Source organism: Dendropsophus ebraccatus, chromosome 6, assembly GCF_027789765.1.
Source record: "Dendropsophus ebraccatus isolate aDenEbr1 chromosome 6, aDenEbr1.pat, whole genome shotgun sequence".
Taxonomy (NCBI): domain Eukaryota; kingdom Metazoa; phylum Chordata; class Amphibia; order Anura; family Hylidae; genus Dendropsophus; species Dendropsophus ebraccatus.
In genome coordinates this window covers 95,809,577-95,821,847 of record NC_091459.1, presented here as the reverse complement: position 1 = coordinate 95,821,847, position 12,271 = coordinate 95,809,577, and the positions used below count along the sequence as shown (strand labels likewise).

The 12,271-nt window shown below is 40.6% G+C and overlaps 1 protein-coding gene across 2 annotated transcripts in view; it reads right to left on the bottom strand.

Annotated features, from left to right (window-relative positions):
- The window catches only part of PLOD2 (procollagen-lysine,2-oxoglutarate 5-dioxygenase 2), a 155,828-nt gene that overhangs the window by 107,792 nt on the left and 35,765 nt on the right, over positions 1 to 12,271 (bottom strand). Inside the window, exon 1 of one of the 2 annotated variants that reach the window (XM_069975397.1) lies at positions 5,287 to 5,365. The exons of the other annotated variant lie outside the window; for it this stretch is intronic. Within the exon in view, the coding sequence (XP_069831498.1) occupies positions 5,287 to 5,344 (58 nt within the window). The 5' untranslated portion in view covers positions 5,345 to 5,365. Of the gene's footprint in view, positions 1 to 5,286; positions 5,366 to 12,271 lie in introns of those variants that run through there. 2 annotated transcript variants of the gene reach the window in all.

Genomic DNA, 12,271 nt, shown 5'->3' with positions numbered 1-12,271 from the left:
AACATAAGAGATGAGCGAACCTTGAGCATGCTCGAGTCGATCCGAACCCGGACTTTCGGCATTTGATTAGTGGTGGCTGCTGAAGCTGGATAAAGCCCTAAGGCTATGTGGAAATCATGGATATAGTCATTGGCTGTATCCATGTTTTCCAGACAACCTTAGAGCTTTATCCAAGTTCAGCAGCCCCAGCTAATCAAATGCCGAATGTTTGGGTTCGGATCGACTCGAACCCGAACCCGGTTCGCTCATCTCTAATTAACATATTTCACGTTTTCTCATGAATCAGAAAAAGTTAATATAAAAATAACACAAACTGTATTTAAAAAATGCTACTAAAAAAAAAAAGTGATAACTTTAAAACTGCTTGTAATAAAAAAACGTGTCTGGTTATGAATATAGAAACTGGCCCATTCCTGAGCTGGCTAACCTTTAGCCCATCACATGGTTTTCTTCAATCACCATACAAACAGCCGAGCCTTGAGCACAGAGCTCCTGTATGGCAGCACACAGAGTCCATATTATGAGGCAGAGGTAGTGCTTGTTCTGTTCTGTGGATTCTCTGTAATAGCATCACATTATAGAGGTATTCTCCCTTCCAGAATTGGGCATTTCATGGAATATGTGTTTTCAAATTGATGTATATAGGGCAGAGGTGTAACTAGCTTTTCCTGCACCTGGGGCAGAGGTTCAGTTTGGTGCCCCCCCCCTTCCCCAAACACACACTCCTCTGCGCTGACAGCCATAACTGCACACAGGACTGAAGGCAACTATATGATAGCTACTGAGTATCACATCACTTGCCTCGGTAACTCTACTTCTTAGTGAGCAGCTGCAGCTTTACGGCAAACCAGCACCACAGTGCAGCAATAAATACTTCTCCAAGACAACTATCCCCCTATAATGACCAGATACTGGTAGATACAAGCTCTACACTGTAAAAATGATGAAAGTGACTTCTATCTAGTGACTCACGAGTGACGTCATCTCTGATTGGAGTCAGACACTTTTTCTTTTCTATCTGTTCTGGGCCATGACTCTTCTGAGAATCTGCCAGAGAAACATATTAGTTTCCTTGCTCCAGCACATATAGTATTAGGCCTCCTCTGTACCCCATCTAGTTGTCAAGTCCCCTCTGTGTCCTCATATAACAGGTTCTCTCTCACCCTCCATATACTAATTAGGCCCCTTGTTATCCCATAGAGTACCTAGGTCCCCTCTTTGACCCCATATTCGGCCCTTTCTACGTATCCATTTATTTGGGAGGCCCCCTCTGTGTCCCTCATAACAAAGTAATGTCCCCTCTGTGCATCCATATAGCAGTGAAAGCATACCTGACACTACAGATTCTGCCAGATTAGTGGCAGTGTCGACTCCTAATGCTAAAGTTTGTGTATTCCTGGTAAAGCACCATGCGTGATGAAAATGCATAGAACCTCCACTGGATCACATGTGGTGCGTTTCCAAGGATACTCGGACTTCCAGATTAGGAATTGACATTGCTGCTAGTCCAGCAGCATCTGTCCTGACAGATACTCTTTAAATCCCTTTGTGCCCTTTTAATTCCCTTTATACATCCAAGTAGCCCCTTGTAGGTCGTCCCCTGTAAATGACTACCCTTAGGTAGTCGCCCTGTAAATGTTACGCCCCTGCAGGTAGGCCCCTGTAAATGTATTGCCCCTGTAGATAGTCCCCAAGTAAATATTAGGCCCCTGTAGGTACAAGTAGTCCCCCAGTAAATGCTAGGCTCCTGTAAATAATCCCCCATTAAGCCCCTGTAGGTAGCTGCCCCCAACTCTGACATCCCACCACCAACCCCCTTTCTCCACCCCCTTCCCCCGTGCTCCATGTAAGCATTGTTCATCAAAGAAAAAAAAAAGATCTCTACTCACCTGGCTCCAATGTGCATGCCTCCTTCCCTCTACTCTTCTCTGAAAGCAGAAGCAGCGCTCAAGTGATGTCACTCGAGCACCGCCAAACCACTGGGGAGAGCGGCCTCTGGTGATCGCAGTCTGGTGACTGCAGTCACCAGAGTTGCTGACATGGCCAGTTTGTGCATTTAACTGCAAGCGCTCGTTGTGGGCGTTTTGTAGTTAAAGTGCGGGGAGCAGCAGCCAGGGGTGCATTAATGGGTGAGTAGATCTTTGACTCACCAATCCCGATGGTGCCCCCCTCAGCCCTGCGCCTGGGGCAGCTGCCCCCCCTGCTCCCCCCTCACTACGCCCCTGATATAGGAGTTTGTTTTTTTTCTATATTTTATTGTGCGGTGTTATGACTCATTTCATCCCAAATCTGTTCTTACATGAGTTATATAATATGAATTAGGCTTTAGGATAAGATAGAATGCAATTATTCCTATAGCAATGTGCTATTCCCATACATAACTGATTCATAATGTTAGGGGTCTGAACCATCAACTTTCTACCTACTCCCTTTGCAAAAAAAAAAAAAGTCTTACAAGGCCGTGTCAGCAAGCTGTGAGTGGTTCCTTTGAGGTACATTTTTCCAGTTTCCATAAGCACATATGGGACTAGTTATATTATTTTGTACAACTGCCCTATATTCATGAACAAATTCAGCATGTCTGATCTCATTAACTGTACAAATATGAGCAAAATCTTCATGTATTAATTAAATTGAACTGGAAATGACTACAGGGGGCTGACAGAGGAAATGGTTCCTGGTTTTCACATACCAAAATTTCAGTTTATGGTTATTTATTACAAATAAATGTTATGTATTATTGTTATTTTAACCCCTTCCCCCTGTATACCTCCTGGACCTGATAATCAAGGTATTTTCCTTAGTTTTTCCAACACTGCCCTCCAAGAGTCGTATGATGACTTGATTTTTTTTGTGAGCTATTTCCTTTTTATTTCTACTATATCAGGGTTCATATAATTTATTAAGTTTTATTACTACTAGAATTACTTGACTCAATGTATACATCAAGGGGGGCATTTATCAAGAACTGTGTACTTGTACGCTGGTCTATCACAAAGCCCCGCCCCTATGCCCCTTGTCTAAACGCCCTATTACACGGGGCGATCAGCGGGAGCAAGTGAGTGCTGACCTGGTGCAGCAACGGAAGGTGTTATACTGCTGGCCGTCGGGCAGCATTCGGCACATTCCTGCAGTCAATACTGTTGTATTGGCTGCAGGAACATTTTTTGTCTACAATTGACTTGCAGGCAGCGTTGGGTGTGCCCGCAAATCAATTAAACATTGACTACAGTGTAAAGTACGGCTGCCGGCCATACTTTACATTGTGAGAACAGCTATTGCTGAGCATGAGGACAGCTATTGGTAGGCATGTTCATTATATCAATGCCCGTTCTTTAGAAATTAACACTATCAGAACACAGCGGCATTGCATTGAATTCAATGCAATGCCGCCCCTGCAGAAAGGGACTGACGTTGATTTCATTATATTCAGCGCCTGTTATTTTCTTAAATAGAACGTAGTGGGAATATAGCCTGAAAATGCATTGTATTCTCCACATATAATACACTTGAAAAAAAAAACACTTTTTTTTAAAGAAAACAGCACCAGAATTTTATCAATCCTTTTCAGAAATTTCTTCATAAAAAAAAGGATTAAAACTTGGTATCAATAAAAACTAAACATCTTCCTGCAAAAAATAAGTCCTAAACCAGGTTTGTTACGTGAAAGATAAGAACGCTATGGATCTTTCAATGTGGTGACAGTTTTAGATGTTTTTTTCTGTTGTAATAGTTAAAAAAAACTATACAAATTTGGTATTGACATTAACCGTAATGACCCAGAGAATACATTTATTATGTTATTTTTACTGAATAGCAAAAGTCTTGGAAAGCGGCAATAAAAAAGTATGAAAATGGCTCAGTCATTAAGGCCCAGTATAGGTCAGCCACCAAGGGGTTAACATTGTAAATTACCCTTTTTGGGTTTTTTTTTAACCTTTTCTAGGATTTAATAAAAATGATCAACAAAAAAGTAAATGAAAAGCAGTTGTTAATACTGAGTGAAAAATATTTTAATGTTTTGAAAAAATATGATGCCATGATTTTACTAGCATCTTTCTCCTATTTATTAGGACTACTGCCAGCTACACCCTTCTCTTACTTTTGCTATGAGTATTGTATGCAACTGCGTGGTATCACATTCCAATAACCACATTTTCTTAGTAACAAAACATATCTTGAGTTATATATGTTTTTGAACTTTTTAAATTCCAGATAATTGAGTAATTTCAGGCATAAAATTAGGCGTGAGAACTAATTACTAAACAGATGTAAGTAAGAAATTCCACTGTGTATTGTAGGAGTTGACCTTTTGTACAACATATAGCTTATACACAGAAGTGACCCTTACTTCAACAATGGTTCTTATGTATATGTGCTCATAGATTGGTCCATTGGTATAAAGGTCCCTGTTGGTGACCTTTCAGGATCCTTTTCCATGTATCCATGCTTTCCATGGTTTTATTGCACCCATCCACATCACACATTCCTGTGCAGGATAGCACCGTAATTTACAAAGCAAAGCAGCTGGAAGCAAAGCACGCGTCACTTTCATTTGTTAGGTGCTGAGACATCAGTATACAGCTGAGTAAACAGCCCTTGTTATTCACACCCATATAGTCAAAAGATTTCCTAATACCTGGCAATGGTATAACCTTAACACATACTGTATGCAGAATTTTTGGAACCGTGTAATAAGTAGAAATTGCATTACATTAGACTATACAAGATATTGTAATTATACAGAAAGTAAGCACCTCATCATTGATAATGCATTAATGAAGGTTATGTGACCGAGTGAATCTCAAAGGCAGGATTCAGATTATGCATTTTTCACTGCAGCCAGATGTTAGCTGAGAGTCAATGGGGGAAAAACAGGATGTTTTTCAATATGGTGGTTTTCAAGGTCAGTTGGAGTTTTTGCGTTTACAGTTTTGTGGAATTGAAGCAGTGTCTGCTTTCACAAAAACATTGGCAGCGTTCCCCATAGACTTCTAAAGGGGGTAAAAACACAAGACAAAACATCATGTCTACATAAAGAATCACATCAGTTCCAGTATGTCTGTGCACTTTGTTAGATATGGTGCAAGTTAAAAATAATCACATACGAGATAGTATGAATGTCATTTAGCATGTATGCTTACTAAGGGAAGTTACCTTCCACAGCTCCCGCAACCCCCCACCCCCCGAACACACCTTTATGGTTAGGAGCAAGCAAGAGGTTGACACTTGCTTGCGCCTAATATCGAGCCATAGGGCCCTAACATAACTTGTGTCTTCATTTACCTGTGCTGAACTTGTACAAATTGAAAGGAAAATACTTAAATATCAGCAAATAAAGCATACAAGATATGCTTCCAATGTTTGCATGGGTTTCTTCCTAATTCCCCCAGTCATATATTTAAATACATAGGGAGAGATTTATCAAACATGGTATAAAGTAAAACTGGCCCAGTTGCCCCTAGCAACCAATCAGATTTCACCTTTCATTCCTCACAGACTCTTTGGAAGATGAAAGGTGGAATCTCATTGGTTGCTAGGGGCGACTGAGCTAGTTTCACTTTACACCATGTTTGATAAATCTCCCCCATAGTGACTATGTAAGGTGTGTGAACCTTGCATAGGACAATTAGATTTTGAGCTCTATTAGGGAACATGAATGTTGTGAGTAAGGACAGTCTCTGCACAGCCCTGCAGAATATGTAGCAAATAAATGAAGTTTTATTTATGATTTATAGCATAATATTTCAGTTCATCGTATAGAGTCTTGTCAAAATGTTGTAGGCTCTCGCTCATTGGCTTCCATTTGTAGGGTCCAAAATGCAAAATGGACAAATGGTGCTTGATAAATGTAACAGATACAGCTATGCCCAGACCTCTTCCACATTGTTTCCTAAAGCTATAAAACCAACTATTGACCTTTTGAACTTAATGATGGCCGTGAGCTCATCCCCAGTCTTGGCAAATTCTCAAATGTAAGTAATTGCGTTTGTACTTCTCTTACATGGCGTTGAGTATTTGCACAGTTGTCTATACAAAGTTGCCAGATGTTCCTACTCAATAGCTGATTGTTGTGAGAAACAGTGTGTACACTGGAAACATCAGTGATACCTTCATAACGTATATCATTGGTAATAGATTGTGTTACCAATAGCCAAAACCAATTAAAAGTTACTGCTAGAAACTGCAGAGCAATTCTAGCATTTAGCATTGTCCCAGGGCTCATAAATCATGTTGGGTTACAGCTCCAGTGAAGTAGATGAGGTGCTTTTGATGGCTTTAGTTAACAGCTTAAGTGTTGTTATTGGGCACCTGATACCCATAACTCTAGGAACTCTTTGTCTTAAAGAATATCCAGGATTTGCGTAAGCAAACATGGCTAAAGCAATAATGTGATACCAAAGAAAATATATAAAACTGTAAAATTCTAATTGATGAATAAAAAAAGACTATATACTTAATATGGGAGCAATAATTATTCAGAACAAACATCAGGTTAGTTTTCCAACTTGTAACAAGAGCGTTAGTCTTATGCTAACTCGGGTGTAGGCTCTTTGTTGACACATTTCTAAAGCTAAAACTATGTTCACACTAACATCATTGCTTCTGTTGGAACTCATGATGCTTTGACATCTATTCTACAGTTGAAATGAAAGAGGCAGAGCGCTTCTGTATAGACAAGAGGAGTGTTTCAGGTAGACAATAGTGTGAATACTTGTTCCCTTGACAGGGTTGTATGAAGGGCACAACACCTATAAAAGTATGAAAATAAAGATCCTAGATTTAGATCATGGATAACTGGACCTGTACCTGTAGAATATGATGATACAGAGTACAGATAAAAAATAAAAAATGGAATGGTCAGATGCTCTACTGGTTGTAAACAGAGATTTGTTGCACAATGACGACGTGTTTCTGGGTCAGAACAAACCCTTCCTCAGGTAAGAGCATCTTCCCAGAAATGTGTTGTTATTGTGCAATAAATATATGTTTACAAACCATAGACCAGTGCCTGCCAATTCCATCTTTTTCATTAATCCATCTATTCTACAATGGTTCCAAGTAGTGACTGATGGACCCCAAATAATAATGCGATCATTTAGCGTTTCAGTAAGGTTTCTGGCATTTTGAAGGCACAAATAGCACCCCCTGCTGGGTAATTCTTGCTATCTAAAGTGACCAGAGTCCCAGCACAGGTGTTGTCAGAGACAGGACAAGTGAGCCCTAAAGGTAGTACCTGTCCCTGCCTACTTGCAGAGCAGGTCCTAAACAACTGTCCACAACTGGGCAACAGTCCCTGCTGTAAAAAAAAAAAAAGGAAAAAACAGCACAGACAAAATACGGACAAAAAGACAGGTCAGATCAGCAACAGAGAGAGTGAGCAACATACAATGGTGGTAGACAAGGGCATAGTCACAAAAATAGGCAGGGCTCAGAACTGAGAAGGCAGCAAGGGAACTGAGATGGTAACAAGGTAAACAGAGGAAAAAAGCCAGAGATGGCCACAACGTAAATGGTGGACAATGCAAAGTAAAGAATCAGTAAGACAAAGAATGGTAGCAAAACTGGCAAAAGGTCAGGATACCAAAAACACTGAATGCAGGACAAAATGCTGGATATAGCTGAACAGAGCCAATTTTGGACAAAGCTATCTGAACAGAGTTATCAAGACCATGGATATAAGAGAGGGAGATGCATTTAAGGGAAACCAAGTCTTGGACCCCATACTCATAAGGCAGAGAAACACAGTCCAATGGCCAGACAAACACACACAAGGACAGAGGAGAAGAGACAATGGGGGCAAGGTGATCAAAAAACATCAACCCTGTTAAACAGTGTTGTTTATCCCAGTTTGAACATTTCTGAATGTTCTGAAGAAGTTTTTTCTTCTTTCATATGATTAATGGGAAAAGGGTGTGTTTAGAATTTTCAATACTTTGAGTTTGTTTATGTTCTTTAAAACCTTCTGACTTTTAGCCCCTTGGGAGACGTGAACAAGCAATTGCTCATTTGTAATAGTTCTCAGATGGAAGGCCTAGGCATCTGTGCTTGAATACTACAGCAGTGCAGTACCTTGCACCTCCACTGCTAATTTTATAACTATGTAAAGCTTAGCAGAAATTAAAGTGACTCTGTACCCACAATCTGACCCCCCAAACCGCTTGTAACTTCAGATAGCTGCTTTTAATCCAAGATCTGTCCCGGGGTCCGTTCAGCAGGTGATGCAGTTATTGTCCTAAAAAACAACTTTTAACCCCTTAACGACATCGGGCGTAAATTTACGCCCTGATGCCGGTAAGGGAGTTCAGAGCGGGGCCGCGCGGCGGCCCCGCTCTGAACCGCGCCGGTCCCGGGTGCCGCGTGTAGCCCGGGACCGTAGGTATTAGCGGGCACGGTCCGATCGTCGTGCCCGCTAATACAGTAATCGGATGCAGCTGTCAAAGTTGACAGCTGCATCCGATTACCGGACGCAGCGTCATCCCTGGTGTCTAGTGGGGAGATCGCTCCTCCAGGATGTTATCCCGGAGGAGCGATCTCCGCAAATGAAGCCGGCCGGGGACCGCTCCAAGATGGCGCCGTCCCCGGCTCGGCACTCGTTTACTTCCGGCTGCAGCAGCCGGAAGTAAACGAGTGCCTATCTCATGGATCTCTGCAGCATATCTATGCTGCAGAGATCTCAATGAGAGATCAAAGCACTTATACTAGAAGTCCCCCAGGGGGGCTTCTAGTATAAGTGTAAAAGTAAAAAAAAAAGTGTTGTTAATAGTAAAAAGCCCCCTCCCCTAATAAAAGTCTGAATCACCCCCCTTTTCCCAGGTTATAAATAAAAGTAAATAAATAAATACATAAACAAACATGTTTGCTATCGCCGCGTGCGTAATCGCCCGAACTATTAATTAATCACATTCCTGATCTCGCACGGTAAATGGTGTCAGCGCAAAAAAATCCCAAAGTGCAAAATTGCGCATTTTTGGTCGCATCAAATCCAGAAAAATTGTAATAAAAAGCGATCAAAAAGTCGTATATGCGCAATCAAGGTACCGATAGAAAGAACACATCATGGCGCAAAAAATGACACCTCGCACAGCCCCATAGACCAAAGGATAAAAGCGCTATAAGCCTGGGAATGGAGCGATTTTAAGTGTTGTATATTTGTTGACAATGGTTTAAATTTTTTACAGGCCATCAGATACAATATAAGTTATACATGTTACATATCGTTTTAATCGTAACGACTTGAGGAACATATATAACAAGTCAGTTTTACCCCAGGGCGAATGGCGTAAAAACACATTTCCCCCAAATAAACAAAATGCGTTTTTTTTTTCAATTTCACCACACTTTGAATTTTTTTCTGGTTTCGCAGTGTACTTTATGGAAAAATTCAGCCTGTCATTGCAAAGTACAATTAGTGACGCAAAAAATAAGGGCTCATGTGGGTCTCTAGGTGGAAAAATGCAAGTGCTATGGCCTTTTATACACAAGGAGGAAAAACCCGAAAACGCAAAAATTTTAATTTGCTCTGTCCTTAAAGGGTTAAACTTGCAGCCCTGTGCCCAACGGCCGTGGCTTAGATTGTGTATGCATTAGGCTGGTACACCCTCTCTTTCTCTCCTCCCCGCCCTCCTCATCATTAGGAATGCCCCAGGAAGATTGTCTCCTATTGATCAGCTGTGAGCTGTGTAAGTACTGAACATGGGCTGGATCGTTAAAGAGTCACTGTCGTATTTTTTTTTTTTTTTGCAGAAATCAATAGTCCAGGCGATTTTAAGAAACTTTGTAATTGGGTTTATTAGCCAAATCTGCCATTATCTGCATGTAAAAAGCCTTTTCCCAGGTCCCCCCCTCCTTCCTCTTTTTCATCCACTCTGAAAAATCTGAAAATTGTGACTTGTTGCAGGAGACGTACCCTGTCTGCTCTAGGGAGAGGGGAGGGGGGAGGAGGAAGGAGGGAGTTAGCCGGCAGCAGAAAGCAGATAACAGAGGATTACAGGCACAGAGCTGGGTGACAGCTGTAATCTGAGCTCAGACAGGTCACTGGTGACTGTCACAGGAGATATCCGTGAGGGATTTGTAGATTAACTCTTTGTTGTCCTGTTTTGGTCTTTTCTTTAGCTCTCTCCATAGGAGAACAATGAAGACAGGGGGGAGAGCTTCAAACTGCTTTTTCATGATAAAAATGCATTTTTCGGATAATAAACCCAATTACAAAGTTTCTTAAAATCGCCTGGACTATTGATTTCTGCAAAAAAAAAAATTCACGACAGTGACACTTTAAGGCACCTGTGCAATGTTCAGACAGGAGAAAATGTTCTAGGAGCATTCCTAATGAGGAAGAGGGTGGGAAGGAGGGATGGAGAGGGTGTGCCAGCCTAATGTATACACAATCTAGGCCAAGGCCGTTGGGCACAGGGCTTCAAGTTTAAAAATATATTTTTTAGGACAATAACTGCATTACCTGCCGAATGGACCGCAATACAGATCTTGGTTTAAAAGCAGCTATCCTAAGGTACAAGTGGTTTGGGTGGGACAAATTGTGGGTACAGAGTCGCTTTAACACTGAAGAGCCTACAGTGTTTGTATGAATGCCATGGCCCCTTTACACAGCTGATTGGTGGAACTGCCAGGAATCAGAACCCCAATGATATAGTATTGATAGCCTAACCCCTTGAACATAATGGAAAACATAGATTTTATTTATCATGTTATCATTCTGTTGTAATCTCAGGCTATGCTCCCACAAGTTTGTAATTTGCATAATCCAGCCGTGTCATAGAGCCAAAATAATGGCCGTCCGAAAAAAAACACACCTGCAGAACAATTTGCAATATATTAAACAAAAAAGACATGAATAAAAAAATGTTCACTGCACTGCCAGCCAAAATCTGATTCTGTTTTTTAATTGGTAACTGCTTGACTTTTTCTGTGCTCCAGTTTATATACTTATACTGCAGAGCTGACATCTCACATTAATTGACGTCACTGGTTTCAGTTGAAAAATTAAGCCAGTATTAGTGCACACTTGGCTTTATGTCATTTTACTTTGGAATAATTTTAATGGTGCTATGACTGATTATGCATTTATAAAATCATGTCTACTTATTTCATATTCATGGTGGTCTAATCTTCAAAGACATAGCTAGGTAGCTACTTTGATCATTTCCATTAATTATTCGGGGGTTTACTGTATACTGTAATTCTACAGTGACCTAGGAAAAAATAATACATGGCTCTGTCATGTTACTGAATGATGTGGTATTAAAGATTGCAGGCTTAACCTACAGCTGTATTATAATTTTCATGACATAATCTTTAATTTTATTTTACCGTACTATGACTCTTATAGTTCTTCTTCTTCAGATAAATTTCAAGGAAATATCCTCTAGTTTATAAATACTAATAGCTTTAAAGAGTCACTGTCGTATTTTTTTTTTTGCAGAAATCAATAGTCCAGGCGATTTTAAGAAACTTTGTAATTGGGTTTATTAGCCAAATCTGCCATTATCTGCATGTAAAAAGCCTTTTCCCAGGTCCCCCCCCCCCTCCTTCCTCTTTTTCATCCACTCTGAAAAATCTGAAAATTGTGACTTGTTGCAGGAGTCGTACCCTGTCTGCTCTAGGGAGAGGGGAGGGGGGAGGAGGAAGGAGGGAGTTAGCCGGCAGCAGAAAGCAGATAACAGAGGATTACAGGCACGGAACTGGGTGACAGCTGTAATCCGAGCTCAGACAGGTCACTGGTGATGGTCAGAACAGATAACGTTGAGGGATTTGTAGACTAACTCTTTGTTGTCCTGTTTTGGTCTTTTCTTTAGCTCTCTCCATAGGAGAACAATGAAGACAGGGGGGAGAGCTTCAAACTGCTTTTTCATGATAAAAATTCATTTTTCGGATAATAAACCCAATTACAAAGTTTCTTAAAATCGCCTGGACTATTGATTTCTGCAAAAAAAATTTTCACGACAGTGACACTTTAAAGTATAAGGAGTATGGAGGCTACTGGGATATGTATTATATATCATTTCTAAACATGTATGTGACACCAGTTTGTGGACATTTGATCATCATATTTATGTATATATTAAACCTATTGGACATCATATTAAGAAATTCATGTTTTTACATGCACATGGCAAAGATTCTATGCATAATAGCTTATTCATTGGGTAAAACTCCCAGGTAACGCCTTCTTCCCTGATTTGTCAACTTTCCCTTTAATTCTTTACCTAGTCCAGAGTGCTATGATAACTTCTCGATAGCAGCGATATGCTGC